The sequence below is a fragment of the Narcine bancroftii genome, chromosome 4, assembly GCF_036971445.1.
Source record: "Narcine bancroftii isolate sNarBan1 chromosome 4, sNarBan1.hap1, whole genome shotgun sequence".
Taxonomy (NCBI): Eukaryota; Metazoa; Chordata; class Chondrichthyes; order Torpediniformes; family Narcinidae; genus Narcine; species Narcine bancroftii.
In genome coordinates this window covers 56,882,298-56,910,163 of record NC_091472.1, presented here as the reverse complement: position 1 = coordinate 56,910,163, position 27,866 = coordinate 56,882,298, and the positions used below count along the sequence as shown (strand labels likewise).

At 40.9% G+C, this 27,866-nt stretch overlaps 1 protein-coding gene and 1 long non-coding RNA gene across 4 annotated transcripts in view; one reads left to right on the top strand and one right to left on the bottom strand.

Annotated features, from left to right (window-relative positions):
* lpgat1 (lysophosphatidylglycerol acyltransferase 1) overlaps positions 1 to 4,247 on the top strand; it is a 101,181-nt gene extending 96,934 nt beyond the window's left edge. For all 3 annotated transcript variants that reach the window (XM_069931350.1, XM_069931351.1, XM_069931352.1), the window contains one exon: positions 1,579 to 4,247. In XM_069931350.1, coding sequence (XP_069787451.1) covers positions 1,579 to 1,742 — 164 coding nt within the window. In that variant the 3' untranslated portion in view covers positions 1,743 to 4,247. The remainder of the gene's footprint in view (positions 1 to 1,578) is intronic.
* LOC138760593 (uncharacterized) lies at positions 3,091 to 26,761 on the bottom strand. Its single transcript, XR_011355728.1, has 2 exons — positions 26,497 to 26,761; positions 3,091 to 6,976 (listed from the first exon to the last, which is right to left on the bottom strand). It is a non-coding gene; the product is annotated as an uncharacterized lncRNA (long non-coding RNA).
* Positions 26,762 to 27,866: the final 1,105 nt, after the last annotated feature.

Below are 27,866 nucleotides of genomic sequence, written 5' to 3'. Positions count from 1 at the left end.
GCCTGGAAGTCAGCCTGAAGAAAACTGAGGTCCTCCATCAGCCAGCTCCCCACCATGACTACCAGCCCCCCCACATCTCCATCGGGCACACAAAACTCAAAACGGTCAACCAGTTTACCTATCTCGGCTGCACCATTTCATCAGATGCAAGGATCGACAATGAGATAGACAACAGACTCGCCAAGGCAAATAGCGCCTTTGGAAGACTACACAAAAGAGTCTGGAAAAACAACCAACTGAAAAACCTCACAAAGATAAGCGTATACAGAGCCGTTGTCATACCCACACTCCTGTTCGGCTCCGAATCATGGGTCCTCTACCGGCACCACCTACGGCTCCTAGAACGCTTCCACCAGCGTTGTCTCCGCTCCATCCTCAACATCCATTGGAGCGCTCACACCCCTAACGTCGAGGTACTCGAGATGGCAGAGGTCGACAGCATCGAGTCCACGCTGCTGAAGATCCAGCTGCGCTGGATGGGTCACGTCTCCAGAATGGAGGACCATCGCCTTCCCAAGATCGTATTATATGGCGAGCTCTCCACTGGCCACCGTGACAGAGGTGCACCAAAGAAAAGGTACAAGGACTGCCTAAAGAAATCTCTTGGTGCCTGCCACATTGACCACCGCCAGTGGGCTGATAACGCCTCAAACCGTGCATCTTGGCGCCTCACAGTTTGGCGGGCAGCAGCCTCCTTTGAAGAAGACCGCAGAGCCCACCTCACTGACAAAAGGCAAAGGAGGAAAAACCCAACACCCAACCCCAACCAACCAATTTTCCCTTGCAACCGCTGCAATCGTGTCTGCCTGTCCCGCATCGGACTGGTCAGCCACAAACGAGCCTGCAGCTGACGTGGACTTTTTACCCCCTCCATAAATCTTCGTCCGCGAAGCCAAGCCAAAGAAAAAAAATTTGCCTTCTTGAAGAGGTTTCTTATGCAAGATGATGCACTCCAGCAAAGTGAGGACTGATCTATATTTTCTTAGGTTTCTCTATAAACTTTTATTGTCAGAGGGCAGGGTGAAATCACTGGTATTAGTTGGAAGGGCACCTCTGTCTTGCAACCCAGCATCTTGTATATTTTAGTGAACGAGTCAACAATGGCCTGGACCTCAGCCTCCCAAGAGCATGCAGGTCCAAATGTCAATTGTCCACTGGGTGAGATGTTAAATGACAGTAGTGCCAATGCCAGATTTATAGTGTATTGTCACAGTTGGCTCGTCTACATTTATTCTACTCTTTTGTGGATGTTTAGGGGATTACTGCAGTGTTGTAACTTCACCGGAACTGATCATCTCATTCTGAAATGTATCTCCAGAAAAACATATGGGATGGTGCCTGGTCACAAAGCCTGCTCTGTCTTCAGTGATCTGTCATTTATCTATCATGTGGCATGAATTGAATCAATTATATACTGGCTTCAATGAAACAAAAGGATGGTCAACCTTGAACTTCTGACTCCTTTATCTTTTTTTTTGGATGTTGAACTGGATTATTCATTGGATAAAATGTAACATGGTAAATAACAGCATGTTTCAATTATTAAAGGCACTAAATAAAATATCTTTTTATTTGTAGGAGCATTCCCACCTACCAAAGGTCAAGCAATGGCGACTTCCAGACCTATGATCCTTGACTCATTCTGGCTCTTCCTAATACAAATAATGGGATTTCTTTCTGGCTACATGTGGTATACTGTTCTGCACTATTTGTATCACTTCCTCAGACTCTTGGAATTTTGAGAACTAAATCAATGAATTAGGATATAAACTGCAGTGTTTGTGTCAGTATCCATGCGTGAATACAATTTTTTCTTGAAAGATGTGGGAAAAATAAGAATGAATTCATTGGTTATCATTTGCATTGAGATTTTTAGACTTGCATCTAAAATCATCAAGTCTACAAGCTGATGTTGAGGGTTCTGACATGTTTACATTGACATGAAACATTCAAACTGTTTAATTAAGCTGCATATCTGCAGATGCCTTTTTTAAAAGGAAAATGCTGGGGATTACTTCAAATTATTGCAGCAAACAGCACATCATTCATCATTGCTTCAGATGGCAAAAATTACCCAGAGATGAATTTACATTGAAGAAGCCCACATCTGCCCTTCCAGGTTAAAATAATATATTGATAAGAAACTTGTTAGAGCTGCCACAATTTTGTTAAGTTGATGGCAGAGAAATGTTTGTTTCCCTTTGCATTTATTCAATATTTTTTTATTTTGTGACTCATTGAAAGGCCACTGACAAAGCATGGCCTGAGCATCTAAAATTCTAGTGATTACATGTCATTATCAATGACATTTATAGTTATTGGTAAAATAGTTCTAAAAGCAGAAGTAACATGTTTCATTCTAGTTCTAGTATGTCCAATGTAGTACTTTTGAATACAGATTAGTTGAAATGACCAAATACAGTGATGCAGCCAATCATGTAGTATTTTGCACTCAGTAAGAAATGTAGTTAGGAAAGAATGATTACAACATAAATGTTAGAGACAGCCTGGCTGTCATTTAGCACTGAATGAATGTTATAAAGGACTTGACATAATGGACTAGAAACAGCAAAAAAAAGTTTACAAACAGTTGAAAGTATAGGTCATCTGATTAACTTTTACTCTGCTCCTTTATTAAACCCAAATTCTGGCTGCATCTTTATTGTACACATTCTACTGTTTATTCAAATTTTGTGTGTATTACTGATGGATTGTATGAATTGATGCAAATCATTTTTAATCTTGGTACATTAATCTGAGTGAAGAGGTTTCAATGGGAATATTTGTGGCTGTTCCAATTTGTTGATTGGATGTATAACTTGATTTTTAGAAGGATGAGTCAAAAAACGTATAGAGTATTCTGATTTATCTAATTCTCTGTTTAATTTTAATTTTGTCGACTTGTGGCCAAGACGTTTAGACAACCATTGCCGGTCATTGGATTCTGCCACCGGTGATGTTCCTTGTCCAAAAGACAATTCGGGTCAGAAAGCTAGCTCACTTTGGAAAAAGGGAAATGCATTACAATGTATTCGTATTTTTGAGGTCCGAAGGTAGACACACTGGTTTCGTTAAGACTTTGAGGTATAATTTGTGTGTGTGTGTGTGTGTGTGTGTGTGTGTGTGTGTGTGTGTGTGTGTGTGTGTGTGTGTGTTTAACATGTTCTGTATTTAAAATTGTAGTTGTATCAGATATTGCACTTGCAAAAGAATTGTTAATTGGCATTTTTTTTGACTACCTGTCAGAAATTAAGGAAACACATTTGGTTAAGTCCCTCTTCTTACCTAAGCTTTTTTTAGAGCTGTCTGTGATCGTCCATATTTCTGGGAGCATAGTTAGTGGATTGTTGAACTGTGGCTTGTTCATATGTCTACCCTTCCATTCAGAGAGTGCCATGGGATAAATACAGTTTGGGCTGAAGGGCTATGCAGCAATTGATGATTCTTTTAACATTTTGCAGAGGAATTAGAATCCGGGAGGTAACTAGTCAAAAGAAAGAAATCCCCTGTTTCAATAAGCCAGCAATTTAAAACTACTATTTGGTGACTGGCCAGCTTGTGTGTGTGAATTATAAAACAAAATATTTAATTCCAAAATGTCCACAAAACCAGAAATTCAACAGTATGGGAGGCAGAACTAGCTAATTAAGCATGGTGTAGAATATTTTTTAAAGAAAACCAGGAATTGTAGAAGATGCACATCAGATGGTGATCTGTTGACCTTTGAAATGTATAAAATTACAAAATGATGTAATCATTCCCTTTCTCTCCTCTGTGCCCAAGTTGAAGGCGTATAAGGAGATAATTTTTGACTTTGACATAAATGAGTTGGCTCTTGATTACATTTAAACACACAGAAAAACAACATGGATTGAATTTTGTGGTCAGAGTGTACGGGCCTCATTTATGTATTTCAGTTTCAGTGTTGATTGTTGTTCCTTAGACTAGTCTGATAATTTTTCCCCCCTCCTTTGAATTGGATACTTTTTTTGATTGTAAAAGTACAATAGGAACACACAGATAATGGAAATAAAATGTTACTGACACCTACAAGTATCACTGTACTTTTAATTTTGTAGCTTTGGAAGCATCAACACATGTTCAGATAACTTCAGTGAGTCTAACTTGCTGAATAATTTTCTCTCTGGGTTATTGTATATGTGGTGTGAAGTTCCATCAAATTCTGCTATCTTTGAATTGTTCTCAAATATCTTTTTCTGGTTTAATAAATAGAAAAATAGCTTAAATTTGTCTTTGTAATACATCCATAATGCCACCTTTGGTGGTACATTTTGATTTTGGTTTAGATGAAATATGCTTTTTGCCTTTATTTTATGATTTATAATGGAAATCTTGAATGGAATTGCACTAGATACATCCGAGTCAGGTGCTGTTCTCAGCAATGAAACAGCATCAAAAGACAATATTACACTTAAATTGCATGAAAGCTGGCGAAAAGAAGATGCAGAAACCAATCTGACACCTCAATTGCATCAACCTTAAATGAAACTTTTCATTTTAGTTTTTGTATGCCAAGAAGCATATAATTAGCATATCAATTTGCACATTCACTTCATTTTATAAATTTACAATCATCCAGTGATGGGTAATGTAGACTTCTAGCTAACTTTAAAAACACTTGTACAGAATAGATTTTGTTCTCATCCCTTTGGTAAAAACAAATACTGGAAATGAGTCAGGCAGCATCAATGAAGAAAGGAATGTTAGCGTTTCAGTTCAGTGACCTTTACAGAACCAACCTTTTAGTTGTCTACCCTAAGGCAATCCTAAAAATATAATCCAACAGAAATTTGTACTTCTTAAACTCCAATCACAAGTTCTATCATTTTATCTTTGTCTTTCAACTGCATGGATTGCTATCTTCTATTTGCAAGAAGGTTTAGATCTTTCTCAACGCCTAGTTCCCGGGTGCCTTAAAACTGCTCCATATGCTGGTCCCTCTCCATGACACCTGCCTCAAAATTAATTCAAGCTGGACAACAATCTAGAAGCCTATGCAATTGACAAAATGTGTGTGGAAGCTAATAAGCGCTGTGAACTGAACCAGTCTGGCTGGTTGTAGTCCTAAAAAAAAGATCTAATTTTAATATTTTTATCCATCTACCCAGATAAATCTTAACTATAATTTTCTGAATTTCACTGATAGTCACCCTCCAATTCACAAGTGTTCCCATTTGACCTGGGTTTTAATACAGAATAGGAGTGTGGATCAGAAAGATTCCAAGGCAAGGATTAATTTACCAAGATATGCAAGTTAATCATTGCTTTTATGGAAGGAATGCAAGTGTGTCTAATGTGTTAATTATAAACGTTTTTTTTTCTCTGCATATTTGACTGCAGAGTAGCATTGATATCACCATATTTCTACTCAGCGATTAGCTTTTTTTTTGTTCCTTGGGTTTGGTGAGATGGCAGTTTATCTTTCTCACCAACCTGTTTCCTGCCTGCCAGTGAAGTACTGAAGTAATGCTATCAGTTCATAGTATCTTGTACGATTTAAGTTCTGAATGTTAATCTCCTGAAAAATGTAAAATATTGGTGTCGAAGTACCACATTGTTGGATAAGTTGGAGAGGGAGAGTATGCTGGCATGCAACAATTCAACAGGGAGCATTCAACACAACAGTAGGGAACATTTCTTCAGGGGCCTTGTCAAATCTCAATCTGTTTTTAAAGCAGTCTTACGGGGGAATTTGTAGGTGTTAGTGCTACAAGTCTGAAATGTATGAATTCTAATTTTTTTAAATATAAGTTCTGCATATAATTGACAGCTAAATTCTCATTTTACCCCTGCCATTATCATAAATTATGCTGTTTACATTTTTAATCTTGCAACATGAATTTGACAATAGTCTTCAACCAGGTTATTGTCAATGTCGATAATAATTCTTGATAATCTTTGTACTTAATTGTTCACTGTTTTACAACTATTGTATAATAAAATATGCCCAGAAGGGATATTAATAAAATAATGCATTAATTATGTCCTGATATCAATGTTACTATCTCATTTCTTTAAAAAAAACCTTGTTTTAGCCTGTCACTTCTTGGCATGGAATAATTAATGCTCAGATCTGGCTTCATCCTGTATTTTGGGGGCTGCAGCAAACAAATCCATTACTTCCATCTCTTTTTGGTTTCTCCAGGACTATGGAGTCTTTTACCACCTCAGTCGTAGCACTCTTCATTCTTCTCCTCTTCCAAGGATTGTTCCATCTCATTCTCTTTCTGCCACCCCCTTGTCCTCTTGTGGTAAGATCACAGCCACTCCCCCTGTGTACTTCTTGAGATTCTCCAAATGAACCATCAGGCCAACTGCCCTTCACAGGCAGCAATAACTGCATAGAGACGCTGACAGTTTTGCCATTTCTTAATCGTGCACTCCACATCCAATCTCTGAAAGCAGATCAAGGTTGGTTATTCTTCACATTTGCTTGCAGTGATTTTAAGGGGTCAAACTTTGCCTTTTGTCAATAATTGGAGTTTTTACTGAAAGGTGACTCATCTGTGGAGACATAGAGGTGCGATCTTAATCGCGAAACCATACTCTGTCTTTATCCTATTTTACCTGGTACCACATTCCACATGCAATCCTTTAAAATCTAACTGTTTCTCTGCCATAATCTAGATTGATTTGTGGAATGAGGGAATTGTCTTGAGAAAAGATGAACAGAGTGAGCCTTTGTACTTTCTGGAACTTGGAAGAATTAATCAAAATCCTGGGTGGTTTTTAAAGAATGTTTCAGTCATGAGGAAATTTGGAACTAAATAAAGAGTCATCTACTTAAGATGAGGTTGAGGAGGAATACTTTTTTTCTGGCCTTCACTGCTGTGGATAATGATTTCTGGGTTATAATAACATCAAAGGTAATTGAGATTAGGCAAAAAATTGAAACTGACAGTAGTGTTGTAACCGGATGGCAGTCCAGGATCAAGGAGTCCTCCATTTATGATGTCTACAGGAGAGGAGATAAGATTATTTCAGAAGAAATAAGGTACTCTTGCATTTACTCTAAAGTCTGAGAAATAGAATACAGAACAAGGAGGATGTGTCATAACCATTTTAAATTTTAACAGTAATCAATTGAACAGTTCGGGTCACTGTTTTCCAGAAAGACTAGGAAATATATGGGGAGGTTAAAGGATCTTGCTGGATAGGAGAGTTTTAATTGTAATGGAAATGGTTAACTTAATATCTGTGGCGGCTGTGGAGAGTTAACTGAGCTGTATAAAACTGAAGCTTAATTATTAGGACAGAGCTATTTCCCTTGGTAATGAGGACAATGGCAAAAAGAATATAGGTTTAAGATTGAGGAAGGATTTATGAAGGAAAAATACTTTCACCCAGAGGAATGTGGCAGTCTGAAAATCACCACCTGAAAGAGATAGAAGCATTTAAGTGGTGGAGAAACTCAGCAAGCCATGCAGCATCCATAGAAAGTAAAAGTTGTGTGAGGGAGGGCTCGGAGCCCCAAATGTTGATTGTCTTTTACTCTCCATGGATGCTGCATGGCTTGCTGAGGTTCTCCAGCACTTTTGTGTACTGCACTAAACCCCAGCATCTCCAGATTTTCTTGTTTACCTCTATCTTTATTTCTTAAAAAAACTTCAGAGTTGGAAGTGGTATTAGAGCAGATAACATGGCATGGACAAAACAGGTCTCCTATTGCTGTTAATCTCCATGAAAAGCAAAGTAGGCTGTTTTTAATTAAAATTTAATTTTAATGTTTAATTTCAAGGTACAGCATGGTAACAGGCCCTTCCAGCTCACAAGCTTGTGTTCCCAAATACGCCCAGGCAACCACTCAACCTACTAACCTCATACATCTTTGGAACATGAGAGGAAACCCAAGCACCCAAAGGAAATCCTCACAGACATGAGAAGTTGCAAGCTCCTTATAGACGGTGCCAGATTCAAACCCAGATCGCCGGTGCTGTAACAGCGTTGCATTGACCACTAGATCTGTTGCATTTCTAATCAAGCACAATGTATTTTAGAAGAACAGAACCAAGATGTTTCTAACCATTGGTTCTGAAGTATATAGAGCATTCGGTTCCCTGCAAGTCCAGGTTATGCTGAATGACAGATGCAGCAAGCCTGTTGCTGCACTCAATTGCTGAGTTCCATGTGGCACCCAATTTTTGTTTTGGTTCATCATAGAACATTACAACACAATGTAAACCTACTCCACAACAGTCTTGCCCTTTTCAACCACACACCCATAAACCCTCTTTTTTTTACATCTATGTGCCTGTTTAGGAGGCTTGTTTACTGTCAGAATGCAACAAAAACAGAAAATCTTGGGGGGAATAAAACAGGTCAGGTAGCAACTGTCAAAGACCAGAAGGGAAAGAAATGACTGAGGGTGGAAAAGGCAAATGGACAGATGTAAATCCTGCTGGAGTACCAAATTGGCTTAGCTGGGAGAGGAGTGGCAGTGAACTTACAGGAAATTAAAATCACAATCCAAGAAACCTGCAGATGTAAATCTGAAATAAATGTTGGGTCCACTCAGCAGGGCAGCCAACATCTCACTTAAAGCAACCACATTTGGTCATGTTGACCCCTAATGCTTTAAAATTCAGATTCTGAGGCAAAGTTAACCTGCTTCTCAGAACGTTAAGTTCAAGTGAATTATCATCTAATTGTACCGATACAACCAGATTAAAAGGCATTTCTCTGGGCCATGCTACATAAAATAGTTTGGGCTGCATCCATTATGCTTGTGTTAAAGACTGATTACTTTATTTGTGAAGATTACATACAAGCTGACCAATTGAGCCATTGCTGGAAGGCTATTCATTTGTAGAATGAAGACTTTGCAGCTTCATTTGGAGGGAAGCTGTTGACTAAGTTGGAAATGAATCAAGCATAACAATAGATAGAGTTAAAGGATTAGTCTGAATCATTTTTGGATATCAACACAAGTACAAGAATGAAATTCAATGAGTTCCATTTGCACCTCCCCTTCAGAGGTCCAGGGAGGGCTTTCCAAGGGTCTCTGAATACTTGGATTATAATTCTGGTTACGGGAGCCTTCAGAGATGAACCCCTGCAGAATCTGGAAGAGTTGGACCTGTCCCAAGAGTGCACTTTCCTGGCAACTGACATGTTGTACTTGATGCAGCATGGATGCTCAGGGCACTTCAAGAGAAGGTAAGAATTGCTTCCAATGCCCTTGGCCCAATTAATGGGACCAAACAAATCTGTGCCTCAAATGGTTTCCCTGCAAGGTCCTAGATTGTTCATTTCCTCTCAAAATCAAAGCCAGACTATTATTTTCACAACATGAAACTATCAGAAAAACACAAATGCTGTCAGTCATCTTCTGTGCTCGAGATGAGAGAATCCGGAGCTAATTAATAGCAATTGGCGTTCTGGACCCCACATCAGTAGGGCTGTGCAGATCAGACAGTGAACAGCCAAAGATGGTGTGTTGCCTCAATCAGATGTCAGACACTACCACAGCCAGAGTCACACAGCACAAAAGCAAGCCCTTCGACCCACTGAATCACCAAAGTTTAATTTAGACATACAGGATCTTCCAGCTCACGTCTCCATGCCATCGAATGCCCTGATTAATCTACGACCGTGGTATGATTTTGAAGGTTTGGAGAAAACTGGTGTGCCTGAAGGAAACCCACGCCGACGTGGCAGGAATGTACAAACTCCTGACTGACAGCACCAGATTCGAACTTGAGTCGCTGGCACTGTAATAGCATTGTGCTAATTGCTATGCTGATCGTGCCCCCTCTTTCTCACCCACCCCCCAATTTTTGAAAGATTTTCTTAAATAACATGGAATTAGCATGGGGAGAGAGAAATGTAGTGATGTATATAATTCATGCAGTTATGAGTAGAATTTGTATGAATTATTGTTGCTTTCCTCTCAACTAACAAGGGATCTGTCGTGTGGAGCCTGTCTTGCGTCAGTGTTTTGATGGCAGTCAGATGCCACTTTGGTGGATCTGTCAGTGCTGAGCGCACAGACACACACTCCCAGGAGGCTTGATGAAAATAAATATCCTTTCTAAAGGACAAAGCACAGCCTCCAACTGTTATGATGTGACAGATAGAAAAAGCTCTGAAGCCCCATATTGCTTTATCTTGAGAATTCAACTGCTTGTTGGTTTCCAGTAACTAATCCCTGCTTACCCAAGGCTGCTTCAATTCATTGTAAATGTCACTGCGAACAATCACCAAATGTCTCAAACTGATTTCCCAAAAATATACTTTGTTTATAAAATATTCAGTAATACCACTGGGTTTTGTCATTATCCTCCTTCCCTCCACCATGTGAATCAATGCATCGACCAACAATGTGTCATCATTACCACTGCTCGTCCCCACCAGTGAGGTGCTTGAGGAGTTACTACACAGGACCCAGCCCTGCATTACCCGGTGGTGACAGGACCGTACCCTGTGGCTTTCCCCATGGCCTTTGCGGTGGCTGCACCAAGTTTCAGTATATCCCTCAGCACATATGCTGCTGGCATGGGAATCTCCTTGCTCTTAAAGATCAATGATTTTTTTCTTCGATTCCAAGCTGCACCTTTCACTAAAAATACAGAAATGCTGGAGGAAGTCAACAGGACTTGCAACATCCACAGGAGGTAAAGATGTATAACCAGGGTTTCGGGCCTGAGCTCTCCCTCAAAATATGAATAAAAAGCAGGCACCTGAATTAAAAGAAAGGGTAGGGGGAGACCAGGAGAGAGGAAAGGGAAGAATTGATAGGAGTGGGTGTAGTGCACTATTAAAAAAAAGCAAACACACAAAACATAGTCTGTTCTACAGGCTTTATTCGACATAAACTACCACAGAGCTGGCTGTGAGATTGCTGTTGCCAGCTCTGAGACTGACTTTGAAGGACCGGATCTTGCTTGTATCCCGCAGGGTGAATGACAGCCGGCCAGGTGTTGCCTTAACCCCTGTGTTCTGCAGGTACAGAGGTCACCCCCTGCAGAAGGCTCACCCCCTTCTTTAAAATTGTCCCAGGAGGTTGGGGTGGGGGGGGGGGGGGGAGGAGGTTGCAGTCCGTGATCTACCCAGAGCCCCAAAACATATATACATTATTTACAGGTTTAAATGGTCCAGCAGCCGTCAGAGTCTCTGCAACTATCGCTGGGTTGGCTCCTGGTCACCGGTTGATGAGGGCATCTGTGGGCGGGGTCCAGAGCACCTGGTGCGGTGCAGCACAGAGTGGAGGCTGGGGTTGAGGTGTGTGTGATACATTGGATGGGTGGGGGGCAGGTTTGTCCCCCACGGTTGGAGTGAGTCCTTGGTGCCCAAGGAGGTCTTGAGTGTCCCATAGCTGTCCAGGGTTGGGGGGGGGGATGTCAGGCCGATGTGGTCCTAAGCTGGAGGATGCTGTGGTGTGGTGGGTGCTCCTGCTGGTGTCAGGTCCCTGGTTGAGACAGTGTCCTCCCTGCCGCTGCTGAACCTAACGTAGGCATTGTTGTGGTTAACATGTAGGAGGAACACCTGCTCGACCAGGGATTCGACCTTGTGTGCCCGCACATGTCTATGCAGGACCACCGGTCCTGGGAATGCAAGCCATACTGGGAGAGAAATTCCCATTGCCGATTTCCTGGGGAACGAAAACAGGTGTTCGTGAGGGGTCTCGTTGGTAGCCATGCACAGGAGTGACCTAATGGCAAAGTGTGCCTCAGGAAGAGGGTCCTGCCGGTATTCTACGGACCACCCTTTTGACTTAAGGGCCAGGAGGACTGCCTTCCAAATTACCCCGTTTTTGTGTTCGACTTGTCCATTACCTCTTGGGTTGTAACTAGTCATGCAACTAGTTGTGATGCCCCTTGCTGTCAGGTACTGGGGCAGTTCCTTACTCATGAAGCGAGATCCTCGGTCGCTGTGGATAAATGCGGGGGTAGCCAAAGATGGTGAAGATCTGTGTCAGTACCCTGACGGCGGTGGCCATGGAGGTGTCTGGGGAGGGGATGGCGAAAGGTAAATGGGAGTACTCGTCTATGACCATGAGGAAATAGATGTTCTGATTTGTGGAAGGCAGGGGCCCCTTGAAGTCTATGCTGAGGCACTTGAAGGGCCGAGTGGCCTTTATGACATGAGCCTGGGGTGGGCGGAAGAAGTGAGGTTTGCATTCCATGCAGACCCGGCACGCCTCGGTCACAGTTCTGACATCCCTAACGGTGTACGGGAGGTTCTGGGACTTGAAGAAATGATATAAGCGGGTGATGCCCGGGAGGCAGAGGGACTCATGCAGTGCCTGCAGCAGGTGGTTGTGGAGTGATGCGCAGGCCCGGTAGAGGGCGTCGGGGGAGTTGTTAAACTTCCCTGGACGATACTGTATGCCATAGCTGTATGTTGCCAGCACGACTCTCCAGTGCAAGATCTTATTGTTCTTGATCTTGCCCATGGGTGGTGTTAAACATGAACACCGTGGCCCGCTTGTCAATGAGGAAGATGAAATTCCTGCCAGCCAGGTAGTGGCACCAGTGCCGGACCACTTCCACAATTGCCTGGGCCTCCTTTTCAATGGCGGATTGCCCTAGCTTGGAACCAAAGATGGTCCTGGAGAAGAAGGTGACCGGGTGCTCCACTTGGTGGAGGGTAGCGGCGAGGGCTACATCAGAGTTATCGTTCTCCAACTGAAAAGGGGAGTCTTCAGCATGCATTTTGGCGTCTGCAATATCCTGCATGATGCGTGTGAAGTCCTGTTGACCCCGTTCATGACCTCGAATGGAACCCAGCGGAACTGGTACAGACGCCTGTTCATCTCAAAGGCGGTATAGGGCTTGTCCCGCGGGTGGATGGGGAGTTAGTGATAGGCCAACGTCAGGTCAATCATGGAGAAGACCCAGTAACGAATAGGAGTCACGTGATGGAGTAGTGGCCGGACGGTGAACTCCAGCCCTCTCCAGAAAAGTCAGAAAAAACAAAGCAAAACACAAAGGCACAGAAATAAAAATCAAAGTAAAGTGAATATAAAGGTGGAAAGAAGATGGCGATGAAAAAAGAAAAGTCGAAACCAACGGTAAGAAGAGAGGAAGAGAAGACAACGGAAGATGAAGGAAAAGGCCTTACCTGTTCGAAGAGGCCCGCAATGGAGAGAGAAACCCGCTCCCTCAGGTCGGTAGAATATGGACTACAAAAATGGCTCGCTGAGCCGAGTAAAAGTGCGCAACACCTGCAGCAAGAGGAGAACACAGAAGACAACGAAAACAAGAAAGAAGAGAAGGGCAACAAAGAAACAACAGATGGCCAACCCAGAGGAAGAAGAAGAGGAAGAGGAAGAGTACAGTGAAATAGAAGAAGAAGGGAAAGGCAAGATAAAGGATTTACTTTCTCTTATTAAAGAATACATGGAGTCATTTAAAGAATGGCAAGCGCAGGAATTTGATGATTTAAGAAGAAGAATAAACAGTACAGAAGAGAAAATGAATAAAATAGATATGACCTTATCAGAAATGGGAAAAAGAATGGACAAGATGCAAGAACGAGAAGCAGCAGTAGAAATGGAGTTAGAGGACTTAAAAAAGAAATTAGAGGAATCTAATAAAAAAGTTAAAGAGACACAAGAACTGTTAGCTCAGAAAATAGATATAATTGAAAATTATAACAGAAGAAATAACATAAAGATAGTGGGCCTTAAGGAAGATGAAGAAGGCAAGAATATGAGAAAGTTTATAAAAGATTGGATCCCTAGGATCCTAGGATGTCCAGAACTACAGCAAGAAATGGAAATAGAAAAGGCACATAGAGCACTGGCCTTTAAACCACAATCACAACAAAAGCCAAGATCTGTTTTAGTAAAATTCCTAAGATATACTACAAGAGAAAAGGTACTGGAGAAAACAATGGAAAAAGTAAGAGAGGACAATAAGCCACTAGAGTACAAAGGGCAAAAAATCTTCATTTATCCAGATATAAGTTTTGAACTCCTGAAGAAGAGAAAGGAGTTCAATACAGCAAAGGTGATTTTATGGAAGAAAGGGTATACATTTATACTAAAGCATCCAGCGGTATTGAAAATATTTATTCCAGGACAACAAAACAGACTATTCTCGGATCCAGAGGAAGCACGAAAATTTGCAGAAAAATTACAAAATAGACTGAGAGATGAAGACGTGTAACGAGAGTACAAAAGACTGCAAACTAAAAAGACATAAGTTTTGAGCTCCTTAAGAGGAGGAAAGAGTTCAAAACATCGAAAACGATCTTATGGAAAAAAAAAACTATTCTCGGATCCAGAGGAAGCAAGGAAATTTGCAGAACAACTACAAAACAAACAGAGAGATGAAATAAGAGTAAAAATGACCACGATTTATATGTATGTGGGTAAAGAGGTATATGTGTGTATATGTATAATGTGCATACATGAATGTATCCGTATTTAGAGGGAAATATAGATAGTATAGACAAGAATTAATAAGGGAAGGAAAAGGAATAGAGGGAATAAGGAGGGAATTAAAAGAGTGACCTTTGTCACATATGAAAAGTGAAATCTTTTCTGGGGGGGCTGGGTGGGGGGTATTACAGTCACTGCAAAATCTGCTGACGCTTGCGAGTGAATTCGCAAATCCAAATGGAGAGGGGAGATGTGGTTGTCCGACAAGGGATAAAGGACAACTCAGGAGGGGAAGGGGGGATTGGGGCTAAAGAAGTTTTAAATAGGAGAATAAGGAAAATGTTTGATGTTTTAGGAATGTTGTCTTATAAAGGATTCAAAACAAGAAAACAGAAATGGATAAGAAGGAAAAGTAATGATAGAGAAACGGAAAGGGAAGATAAACAAAGTATAAAATGGCTACATTGAACTATATGACTTTAAATATTAATGGAATACATAACCAAATTAAAAGGAAGAAACTGCTAAATTTACTGAAAAAAGAAAAAATTGATATAGCATTTGTGCAAGAAACACATTTAACTGAATTGGAACATAAGAAATTAAAGAGAGATTGGGTAGGACACGTAACAGCAGCATCGTATAATTCAAAAGCAAGAGGAGTAGCTATATTAATTAGTAAAAATGTGCCATTTAAAATAGAAGAGGAAATAATAGATCCAGCAGGGAGATATGTAATGATAAAATGTCAGAAATATTCGGAGTTTTGGAATCTACTCAATGTATATTCACCAAACGAAGAAGATCAAAAGTTCATGCAAGATTTCTTTTTGAAGATAGCAGATACGCAAGGGAACATATTAATAGGAGGGGATTTCAACCTGAATTTGGATTCAAATATGGACAAAACTGGGAAAAAAATTATCAGAAAGAACAAAGTAACCAAATTTATAATTAAATCGATGGAAGAAATGCAACTTTTGCATATATGGAGGAAACAACACCCAAAGGAAAAGGAATATTCATATTACTCGGCTAGACATAAAACATATGTCTAGACCTATTTTTGTTATCAGCTCGTATGCAAGATAGAGTAAAAAAAACAGAATATAAAGCTAGAATACTATCGGACCATTCACCCTTAATATTGACAGTAAAGTTAGAGGACATCCCTCCAAGAATGTATAGATGGAGATTAAACCCCATGTTGCTTAAAAGGCAGGATTTTAGAGAATTTATTGAAACACAAATTAAAATGTATTTTGAAATAAATATGTAATCAGTGGAAGATAAGTTTATACTCTGGGATGCAATGAAAGCATTCATTAGAGGGCAAATAATAAGTTATGTAACCAAGATGAAGAAGGACTATAATCAGGAAACAGAGCAGTTGGAAAGGGAAATAGTAAATATAGAAAAAGAATTAATAATGAAGGAAGATATTACTAAAAGAAGAGAATTGGCGGATAAAAAAATAAAATATGAAACACTACAAACGTATAAGGTGGAGAAGAATATAATGAAGACAAAACAGAAATATTATGAACTAGGTGAAAAAACGCACAAAATCCTAGCATGGCAGCTTAAGACAGAACAAGCTAAGAAAATGGTATTGGCATCAAGGAAAAAAGACAAACAAATTACATATAATCCAAAAGAAATTAAGGAAAACTTTAGAGAATTCTATGAACAATTATACCGAACTGAAAACGAAGGGAAAGAAGGGAAAATAGATGAATTTCTCACTAAAATTGAACTACCAAAACTACAAATAGAGGAACAAAATAAATTAACAGAGCCATTTGGAATAGTAGAAATACAAGAGATAATAAAAAAATTACCAAATAATAAGACACCAGGAGAGGATGGATTCCCAGTAGAATTCTACAAAACATTTAAAGACTTATTAATTCCGCCCCTCCTGGAAGTAATCAACCAGATTGATGAAACACAAAGCTTACCAGATTCATGTAAAACAGCAATAATTACAGTAATACTAAAGCAAGGGAAAGATCCACTCTCACCAGCGTCATATAGACCAATATCTTTACTTAACACAGATTATAAGATAATAGCTAAACTATTAGCAAACAGATTAGCAGAGCATGTACCGAAAATGGTAAATTTAGACCAAACTGGATTTATCAAAAAAAGACGCACAACAGACAATATTTTTAAATTTATTAACTTAATTCATGCAGTAGAAGGAAATAAAGCACCTACAGTAGCAGTTGCTTTAGACGCAGAGAAGGCCTTTGACAGAGTAGAATGGAATTATTTGTTCAAAGTATTGCAAAAATTCAGTTTACCGGAGAAGTATATTAATTGGATTAAAGCATTATATAAGGGACCATTAGCGAAAGTGACAGTAAATGGACATGTAAAAAGCAATTTAAATTAAGCAGGTCAACACGGCAGGGATGCCCACTATCACCTTTATTGTTTGCGTTAGCTATAGAACCACTAGCAGAACTGATAAGAATAGATAATAATATAAAAGGAATAAAAATAAAAGACAAGGAATATAAAATCAGTTTATTTGCTGATGATGTTATAGTGTACTTAACAGAACCAGAACTATCAATAAAAGAATTATATAAGAAATTGAAGGAATATGGAGAAGTGTCGGGTTACAAGATAAACGTAAATAAAAGTGAAGCAATGCCTATGAATAATGCTGATTTCTCAAAATTTAAGAAGGAATCACCATTTAGATGGCAAATGCAAGCAATAAGATACCTAGGTGTACAAATAAAGAAAAATCTCGGCCAACTATATAAACTCAATTATTATCCACTAATGAAAAAATTACAGGACGATTTAGAGCATTGGAAAGATTTACCACTAACACTAATAGGAAGGATAAACTGTATTAAAATGAACATTTTTCCAAGGATATTATACTTATTTCAGGCATTGCCAATACAACTGACAGAGAAATTCTTCAAGGAGTTAAAGAAAATAATAAGGAAATTTTTATGGAAATGGGGGAAACCGAGGATAGCACTAGATAAATTAACAGAATGGTATAAACAAGGAGGCTTACAATTGCCAAACTTTAAAAATTATTATAGAGCTGCACAATTAAGATACCTATCAGATTTTTATCAAACAAGGGAAAAGCCAGATTGGACGAGATTAGAATTAGATAAAATAGGGAAAAAGATACCTGAACACATATTATACAAATGGGATGAAAAATTGGTACAACATAGAAGTTCTCCAGTATTACATCATCTCCTCAATATTTGGAAGAAGATTCATGTAGAAAGAAATAAAACAAATTATCAATGACCAAAACTAATATTGACGCAAAACAAGTTACTCCCTTTTACAATAGATAACCTTTCCTTTAGAGAATGGGAAAAAAAAGGGATTAAAAGAATAGAAAATTGTTTTTCAGGAAATAGATTCTTATCCTTTGAACAAATGAAAGATAAGTACAATATAACTCAAGATACAGCGCTGGCATATTACCAATTGAGATCCTACTTGAAGGATAAATTAGGAAGCAGTTTGAGTTTGCCAGAGGCAAGTAACTTTGAATATGTGATTACAGATACAATGATAATCAAAAGATTTATAACAAATATGTATATTAAACAGCAAGAAAAGGAGAATGAGGAAACAAATGGTAAAACTAAACAAAAATGGGAACAAGATTTAAATATAAAGATAAAAAAGGAAACATGGGAGAAGTTATGTTCTGGAACAATGAGAAATACAATAAATACGAGGTTACGTATGATACAATATAACTGGATACACAGGCTATACATTACACTTCAAAAGTTAAATAAATAGGACCCAACAGTATCTGATAGATGTTTTCGATGTAAAAAAGAAATGGGAACAACAATTCATGCAATCTGGACATGTGAGAAAGTAGAAAAATTTTGGGAAGATCTAAACCAGATATTAAATAAAATTACAGAAAACAATATACCAAAAAATCCAGAGATCTTCCTCCTAAGTAACATAAAAAACAAAGAATTTGGAATTGATTTGGATGGTGCACAAAAAAGATTTGTTAAGATAGCTCTAGCCATAGCAAAAAAATGTATTATGTCAACCTGGAAATCGGAAGATAATTTGAAAATACAACAATGGTATATAGAAATATAGTTTAAGAAATAATATTGAAATATTCGAACAAATATGGGAGCCTTACATTAAATACAATAGCGAAAACCTACCGGGGACAACCATTACCTAAGTTGATGGAAGGAGAAGGAAATGAAAAGAATGGACTCAGTAGAATTTCTGGTGTATTTTTGTTGAGTGACAACATTGTCTGACTGGTTAAATGTATCCTAGATTGTATACCTTAAATGGACGGGAGGGGGGGTGGGGAGGGTGGGTTGGGAGGAGTGGGGGGGAGAAAATGGCACTGTATATGTGTAAAAAGGAAAAAGTGTGTACCATGGTTAATGTGATTTATGTGTGAAAAATAAAAAAAATTTTTAAAAATAAATAAAAGAGAAGACCCAGTAACGGGCTATCTCCTTTACCACGTCGGCTATCCTAGGTAAGGGTTAGGCGTCCAGCTGGGTGTATCGGTTGATGGGCTGGCTGTAATCAATGACCATCCTCGGCTTGCTGCCCCCTTTGACCACCAGGACTTGTGCTATCCATGGGCTGTTGCTGGGCTCTATGACACCTTCCGCCAGAAGCCGCCGCAACTCTCCCCTGATGAAGTCTCTGTCCACAGCACAATAGTGCCTACTTCTGGCAGCTATTGGCTTGCAGTCTGGCATGAGGTGTGAGATGAGAGCAGAGGGGGAAATTATGCGCAGCATGGAGAGGCCGCAGGTTGGCCGGGGCTGGTTGGAAGGCACGCTGTGGAGCGTGAGTGGGGGTAGAGGTCCCCTGAAGGCGAGGGTGATGCTGTATAGGTGGCATTGGAAGTCTAAATCCAAGAGGACCGGGGCACAGAGTTTGGGCATGACCAGGAGCCTGAACCCGCTGTATATCTCCATCCACCCCCCACCATAGTTAGATCGGCTGAACAGCGGCCGAGGGTATTGATAGTCCGGTCCTGGGCGGTGAAGGTGGTTGGGTGGGTTTTAAGCTTCAGGGATTGGGCCATGCTCAGGTGAATGAAGCTCTCGGTGCTGCCACTGTCGATCAGGCACTTTGTTACCTGTCCATTGATTTTGACGTCAATCATGGAGCGCCCGAGGCTGTGGGAGATATCCCTGGTCAGGGTGGTGGCTTCTAGGGCCATCTTGGGCCCGAGTTGTCGCTCCCCGACAGTGGAGGCGAGTCGTGGCTGTTGATATCCTCTGCAGGCATCAGGAGAGGTGAGTGTCGACCAGTGGTGTTCTTCGTAGGTGCGGTGTGCGGTGGTTAGCGGCATCCAGAGGTGTGGGGTTTGTTAGTCAGGTGGCCTGGTCAGTGCCACAAAGTTATCGTCATCGGTACAGACTTCGTTGAGGGCCTGGGTGGCAGTGGTCACTGCGCTTGACCAGCCCAAGATGGCGGCACTGCATGGGGGTGCGAAGCATAGCTGGCCTTCTTCCCTGGTTGCGCTAGGTGTGTCAGGGAAGTGACATCATGACGTTGGCAGTTGGCGACGGTGACATCATCACAGATGGGAGAAGTGACATCATTCCATGGACCGGATGTAATGTCACTGTAGTCTTCGAGAGGCGGCACTGGCAAAGGCGAGGGCTGGTCTGTGCGCATGGCATGCACTTGGCAATCGTTACCGGCGAGGCCAGAAGTTGGGTCACTTCTCAGCCCACACCTCCAGCCTTCCTAAATCAACTTTTAATCTACGGTAATCTTCCTCACTGTCCACAACACCACCAATCTTTGTATCATCTGCAAACTTGCTTATCCAATTCTCCACCCCTACTTCCAGATTGTTAATATTTATATAACAAACAATAGTGGACCCAGGACCGATCCCTGAGGAACTCCACTAGTCACCGGCCTCCAATTGGACAAAGAATTTTCTACCATTACTCTCTGACACCTCCCATCCAACCATTGCTGAATCCATTTCACTACCTCCTCATTTATACCTAATGCCTCCATCTTTTTTCCTAACCTCCTGTGGGGAACTTTGTCAAAAGCTTTACTAAAGTCTAAATAGACAACATCCACAGCTTTCCTTTCATAAACCTTTTTTGTAACCCCCTCGAAAAACTCAATCAGGTTTGTCAAGCATGATCTACCCCTGACAAAACCATCCTGATTACTCCCTAGCAATCCCTGTACCTCCAAATATTTGTAAATAACATCCCTCAGAACACTTTCCATCAAATTGCCCACCTCAGACGTCAGACTCACAGACCTATAATTCCCATGTTTACATTTAGACCCTTTCTTAAACAGCGGAACCACATGCGCCACCCTCCAATCCTTTGGCACTACCCCCGTGGCCAGTGACATCCTAAATATCTCTGTTAATGGCGCCACTATCTGTCCATTAGCCTCCCTGAGTGTCCTTGGGAATATTTTGTCCAGTCCAGGAGATTTATCCACCTTTATCTTTTTCAACACAGCTATCACTACCTCCTCGGTTATCCTTATATGCTTCATGACCTCCCCACTATTTTTCTTTACCTCAACTGGTTCAATATTTTTTTCCCTAGTGAATACCGAGGCAAAGAAATCATTCAAAATTTACCCCATTTCCTTTGACTTCTCACTCAGCCTACCCTCACTATCTACAAGGGGTCCAATTTTATTCCTCACTAATCTTTTACTTTTAATGTATTTATAGAAACCCTTTGGATTTATTTTTACTCTGTCTGCCAAAGCCTCTTCGTGCCTTTTTTTGGCCTTTCTAATTTCTTTCTTAAGATTCCTTCTACACTCCTTGTAGTCCTCCTTCAAATTGTCAGCTCCCTGTTCTTTATACCTCTTGTACACCTCCCATTTTCTCCTAACCAAATTTCCAATATTCCTCGAAAACCAAGCCTCCCTATGACTTCCAGCCTTTCCTTTGATCCTCACTGGGACATAACTACTCTGTACCCTCAAAATTTCTTTTTTGAATATCCTCCATTTTTCATTTACACCCTCATCTGAAAATATCCTGTCCCACTCAATACTCCCAAAATCCCTCTTATTCCTTTGAAATTTGCTCTTCTCCAATCCAGAACCTCAACTTTAGGCCCCTCCTTGCTCTTCCCTAAAACTACCTTAAAACTAACAGAATTATGATCACTAGACCCAAATGGATCTCCAACATTAATGTCTGATACCTGACCTAGCTCATTCCCTAGCAGGACATCCAGTATTACGCTGTCCCGAGTCGGATCTTCTACTAATTGATTCAGAAAACAATCTTGAACACATTTAACGAACTCTAGCCCATCCAGCCCTCTAACTGTATGGGTATCCCAATCAATGTGAGGGAAGTTAAAATCTCCCATGATCACTACCTTATGATTCTCACACATATACGTTATCTCTGGACACATTTGTTCCTCTAGTTTTCTTGACCCATTTGGTGGTCTGTAATACACCCCTATTAGCACCCTCATGCCTCCTTCACCCCTCAATTCCACCCAAACAGCCTCACTGGACGATCCCTCCAGACCATCTTGCCACCTCACGGCAGTAATGTCCTCCTTAACAAGCAGAGCAACTCCTCCCCCTTTTTTATCCCTTGATCTATCACATCTAAAACAAATGTATCCTGGAACGTTAAGTTGCCAGTCCTGTCCCTCCTGTAACCAGGTCTCACTAATTGCCACAATATCGTGACCCCAAGTATCTGTACATGCTCTGAGCTCATCTACCTTGTTCACTATACTTCTTGCATTAAAATATATGCATTTCAGGGAATGACCCTCACACACATTCTCTTTTCTACCTACTACCATAATCTCCATCCTACGTTTGTTATCGTTTTTGTTCTTATCTAGGTGGCTATGCTCCCTTGACACTGCTCTCACACTCTGTTCCCCACCCCCCTGCCAAACTAGTTTAAACCTTCCCCCACAGCACTAGCAAATCTGCTTGCCAGCACATTTGTCCCCCTCCAGTTCAAGTGGAGTCCGTCCCTTTTGTACAGGTCCGACCTTCCCCAGAAGAGATCCCAATGATCCAGAAATCTTATCCCTTGCCCCCTGCACCATCTCTTTAGCCACGCATTCATCCTCCACATCCTCCTATTTCTACCCTCACTAGCGCGTGGCACCGGCAGCAATCCAGAGATTTCTACTTTGGAGGTCTTGTTTCGGCATGATGCTGAAACAAGCCATGAAAGACCTCAACAATGAAGACGCTGTTTACATCCGGTACCGCATGGATGGCAGTCCCTTCAATCTGAGTCACCTGCAAGCTCACACCAAGACACAAGAGCAACTTTTCCGTGAACTACTCTTTGCAGACGATGCCGCTTTAGTTGCCCATTCAGAGCCAGCTCTTCAGCGCTTGATGTCCTGTTTTGCGGAAACTGCCAAAATGTTTGGCCTGGAAGTCAGCCTGAAGAAAACTGAGGTCCTCCATCAGCCAGCTCCCCACCATGACTACCAGCCCCCCCACATCTCCATCGGGCACACAAAACTCAAAACGGTCAACCAGTTTACCTATCTCGGCTGCACCATTTCATCGGATGCAAGGATCGACAACGAGATAGACAACAGACTCACCAAGGCATATAGCGCCTTTGGAAGACTACACAAAAGAGTCTGGAAAAACAACCAACTGAAAAACCTCACAAAGATTAGCATATACAGAGCCATTGTCATACCCACAATCCTGTTCAGCTCCAAATCATGGGTCCTCTACCGGCATCACCTACGGCTCCTAGAACGCTTCCACCAGCGTTGTCTCCGCTCCACCCTCAACATTCATTGGAGCGACTTCATCTCCAACATCGAAGTACTCGAGATGGCAGAGGCTGACAACATCGAATCCACGCTGCTGAAGATCAAACTGCACTGGGTAGGTCACGTCTCCAGAATGGAGGACCATCGCCTTCCCAAGATTGTGTTATATGGCGAGCTCTCCACTGGCCACCAAGACAGAGGTGCACCAAAGAAGAGGTACAAGGACTGCCTAAAGAAATCTCTTGGTGCCTGCCATATTGACCACCGCCAGTGGGCTGATATCGCCTCAAACTGTGCATCTTGGCGCCTCACAGTTCGGCGGCGGCAACCTCCTTTGAAGAAGACCGCAGAGCCCACCTCACTGACAAAAGACAAAGGAGGAAAAACCCAACACCCAACCCCAACCAACCAATTTTCCCTTGCAACCGCTGCAACTGTGTCTGCCTGTCCCGCATCGGACTTGTCAGCCACAAACGAGCCTGCAGCTGACGTGGACATTACCCCTCCATAACTCTTTGTCCGCGAAACCAAGCCAAAGAAAGAAAAGCAGGGAACCTATTAATCATAACTTTTTTAAGATCCAGCACTTCCTTTTTCTTAATCTTAACATGGTCCAACACATAAGCTTGTTATATTCTGACCTCACCTTGTTCAAGGTCCTTTACTCTGGTGAAAACTGAAGCAAAGTATTTATTTAGGACCTCCCTCACCTCCTCCACATCCAGGCCTGTCTCCTTTATCCTTAAGTGACCCTGTCTTCAATCTTGTTATCCTTCTGTCCTTCACTTATGCATAGAAGACCTTAGAGTTTTCCTTAATCCTACTTGCCAATGTCTTCTCATGCCCCATTCCAGCTCTCCTAAGTTCTTAAGTTCCTTCTTGAGTATAGAATTTTCATGAACTCTTTCTGATTTTTGCTTCCTAAATCTAATGTATGCTTCTTTCTTCCTCTTAAGTAGCTATCTCACCTGTTTTCCAACCATGGTTCCATTTTCCTACTATCCTTTGCCTGTCTCTGTGGGACAAGCCTATTCAAAATCCGACACAAGTGGCCCCTGTTTCATCTTGTATTCGTATGTGTAAGTTCTTAGACAATATATGGATGAAGGAAAAGGTTCTTTACGTTAATGTTCTTGTAAACAGCACCATGAGGCATGCCATGAGATTGCAAGCCTCCACTACAAAGAAAGAAATTTGACAAAGAGATAACTGTGATCTAAAAACTTTAAATATTCAATGATTTATCCAGCAGCACTGAGGGCAGACGTCTCAGAAGGTAATCTACGAATTTTCAAGAATAAAGAGGAAGTGAAAGAATTTTAAAGAAAATTATGAAAACATTAAGGTCACCAGCTGAAAGGGCTGAAAAGACAATTTCAAAATGGGACAAACTGAAAGACGCATCTTTTTATTTATAATAGTACTGAGCTGTCTTTTTTTCACCATTAAAAGAAAAAAAACATTGGTTTATAAGGAGAGCTCTGAAAAGACAAAGATGGTAAGGAAAGCAGCAAGGTGGGAACTCCAACTTGGGAGGAAGATGGCACCGGGAGAGGGGCGATTTTAAAAGATGGCGCCAAAGGGAAGGTGGTTTCTTCTTCAGAAGAATCCAGTGGCTTTTCTTTCAGGCTTCTGGATGCTATTGTCAATATCACTGTCAGAGCTAGGGATGTGTGTGTTTCTTAAAGGGGAAATGTCTGCATTGGAAATGTATTTTAATAGGGAAATGTTACGACAGTATTTAAAAAATTGGGAAGATATTATTGTTAACCCACTCCAAGGCCAACATAGCAAACAGTTATACTTAAAGAAATTAAAAGTGGATGCAATCTTTTTACAGGAAATATATCCTACCAAATTGGTACATGATGAATTTAAAAGATGGGTGGGACAAATAATATCATCTTTCTTTGGTTCAAAGGCAAGAGGGATGGCTATTCTAATAAAAATACACCAGTGTTAATAGAAGATCTTTGATCGATAAAGTTGGAAGGTATGTAATAACATGCTGTAAAGTTTATGGAAAAGCATGGACATTTATGAATATTTATGCCCTGAATTATGATGACGAAGTCTTTATGAAGGACATCTTCTTAAAAACAGCAGAGGGAAGACAAAATATATTAGTTGGAGGAGACTTTAATTTCTGTTTGGACCCAATACTAGATAAATTGGCAAAACCAATGATGAGGGTGAATGCAGCAAAAACCACAATTTCATATATGGGAGATCTAAATATTCTTGATGTATGGAGGCAATTAAATGCCACAGAGACTACTCTTTTTACTCAAGGGTGCATGACTCACATAGAAGAATTGATTTATTTTTAATGTCTGCCCAGTTAAAAAGTAGAGTGATTAAAAACAGAATATCTAGCGAAGCTTCTGTCAGACCATTTTCCATTAATATTAACTATAGCTACAATGGAAATGCAAGAGAATGTATACAGAAGGTGTCTTGATTACTACACTGCTTAAAAGAACAGACTTCTGCTAATATATAAAGAGATTTGTGAAACAAATCTGCCACGACTTTTGGCTTATCACCCTCCCGTATCAGAATGCTGTGGACTTGTTTTGAAACATCCCTGACCTGCCACCTGTGAGGCAACATACCATCCAGGAGTCTCAATCTTGTTCACATAGTTTTCTATCTATTCAACTAAATATCAAATCCCCAATCACTATAGCTCTCCTATCCTCCCCCTTCCCTTCTTAGCCAAAGTGCCAGACCATTGTGCCAGAGACGTGACCACTATGACTTGTCCCTGGTAGATTGACTCACTTCCAATAGTTTCCAAAACATTATACTTATTGTTCAAGGGGAATGACCACAAGGATGCTCTGTGCTGACTACTCATTCCCCTTCCCTCTCCTCACAGTCACACAGTTACCTGCCCCTTGCCTTTTGGGTTTGACTGACTCCTTAAAGCTTCTGTCTATCACCCTCTCTGCATCCAGAGTTCATCTAGCTCCAGCTTAAGTTTGCTAACACAGTCTGTGAAGTGCTACGGCTGGATGTACCTCTTGCAGGTGTAACCATCGGGAAATCACTACTAGATTTCCCTCTTCCTACATTCCGGAGCATTCCACTATCCTAATTGCCATCTCCCCTACCTAATCTTTGTTACTATGCAAAAATATAACCTGGCCTTACCTGTGGTACATCCTCTGTTCGCTGAACCAAAGTCTCTAAATCCCCACTCTTACACTGGACCACTCACACTCTGGCCATTCTGCTTAAGTTTCCCTTCTTTTCATATGCTGTATGCACTATCTGTAGCCCAGACTCCAACCAATCATCACTCCACTTACCTTTTAAACATTCCTGAACCAAAGCCCAAGTCACGATACTCACCAGTTGCAAATCCTTAATGCATTGAGTTGAGTTACGGAATCATCCTCTGTTAGAAGATAGCCAGCTGTTCATTCACTCATTCATGCCAAAGCACACACAATGATTAGTTGGAGCAGTGTTTCTGTACATTATGTTTGATGTTATTAGCAGTAGGTTTGTCCTGACAATACTGTCAACAAATGGGTTAAATACACTGAACAGAAGGACTTGAACTTTGAGGATTTAACCCACTTTCAGCAATATTGAACTCAAATTACCCACATGTCTGTCCTCCTGAACCAATTAATCACATTTACTAAAATGGATTGCACTAAAAATGCTGGTTCCACAATTTACTGCAATTTAGTGCTGTTACTGGATGTAACTAGATCACATGTCATGATCCTGCAACCAATGAGCTGAATTAGTCGTGGGTATAATATTTCACAACTCATTATTTGTAATGCCATTAGTGTTGACATACTCATGTTTCCTGATAATTATCTCCAAGGTTACCAATTTATTGTATCTATCAGAGTGACAGTTGCTTACCTTTTGAACTCAAGAGTGAACGAGTCTTGTTCATAAATGACCTATTTGTGTTCTTTTATCTTGGTCCTATCTTATTTTAAAATCAAAGGTTGGGCAGCAATTCAGAATAATTGGACAAGGACAGGTCCCAAGCACAAGAAAATAGGAGCAGGAGTCGCTCAAATTGCCCATGATTATGGCTGATCCGTACAGGCCTCTTCTGTGTGTGTTCTCCAGAACCCTCAATTCCCTTATCTATCAAATACGAATCCATCTCCACCTTAAAACTATCTAACAATCTCATCTCCACCACCATCGGGGTAGACATTTCTTCACATCTCCATTTTAATTGACTACCCTTGATGCACTATTAATCACTCAGGAGACTATTGTGGAGAAACCAATAGGCTTTAATTCACTTGAGAACATAGCATATCCTTACTGTTCGGTTGTCCTGCACTGAGTTGGAGGGGGCTATGGAACAGCTACCTTTATACAGGACCCTGTGGGGAGGGGCCACAGGTACAACTGGCCAATAGGCATGCTTGACCAGATAATTATACATTACAGTGGTTTACTACATGCACCCGTTGTGTTTAAAAAGAATCCTGTGGGATGAAGTGGAACTTACAAAGTTACACTTTCACATTTTAAAAGTCATAAGTTCAGTCTATCAGGTGGTCTGGTTGTTCGCTGAGACCGTTGTAGAGCTGGTTGTGACTGCGGTGCTGCAGCAGAGTCCTGAATGGTCTCAGGCACCTATTCGTATCCATCAGTATTGTGCTGGTGGGTGGGCACCATACCTGGTTTTCCTTCCCTCGGGTCAAAGGCAGGATACCAGAGGTTGGGTGCATCATGTG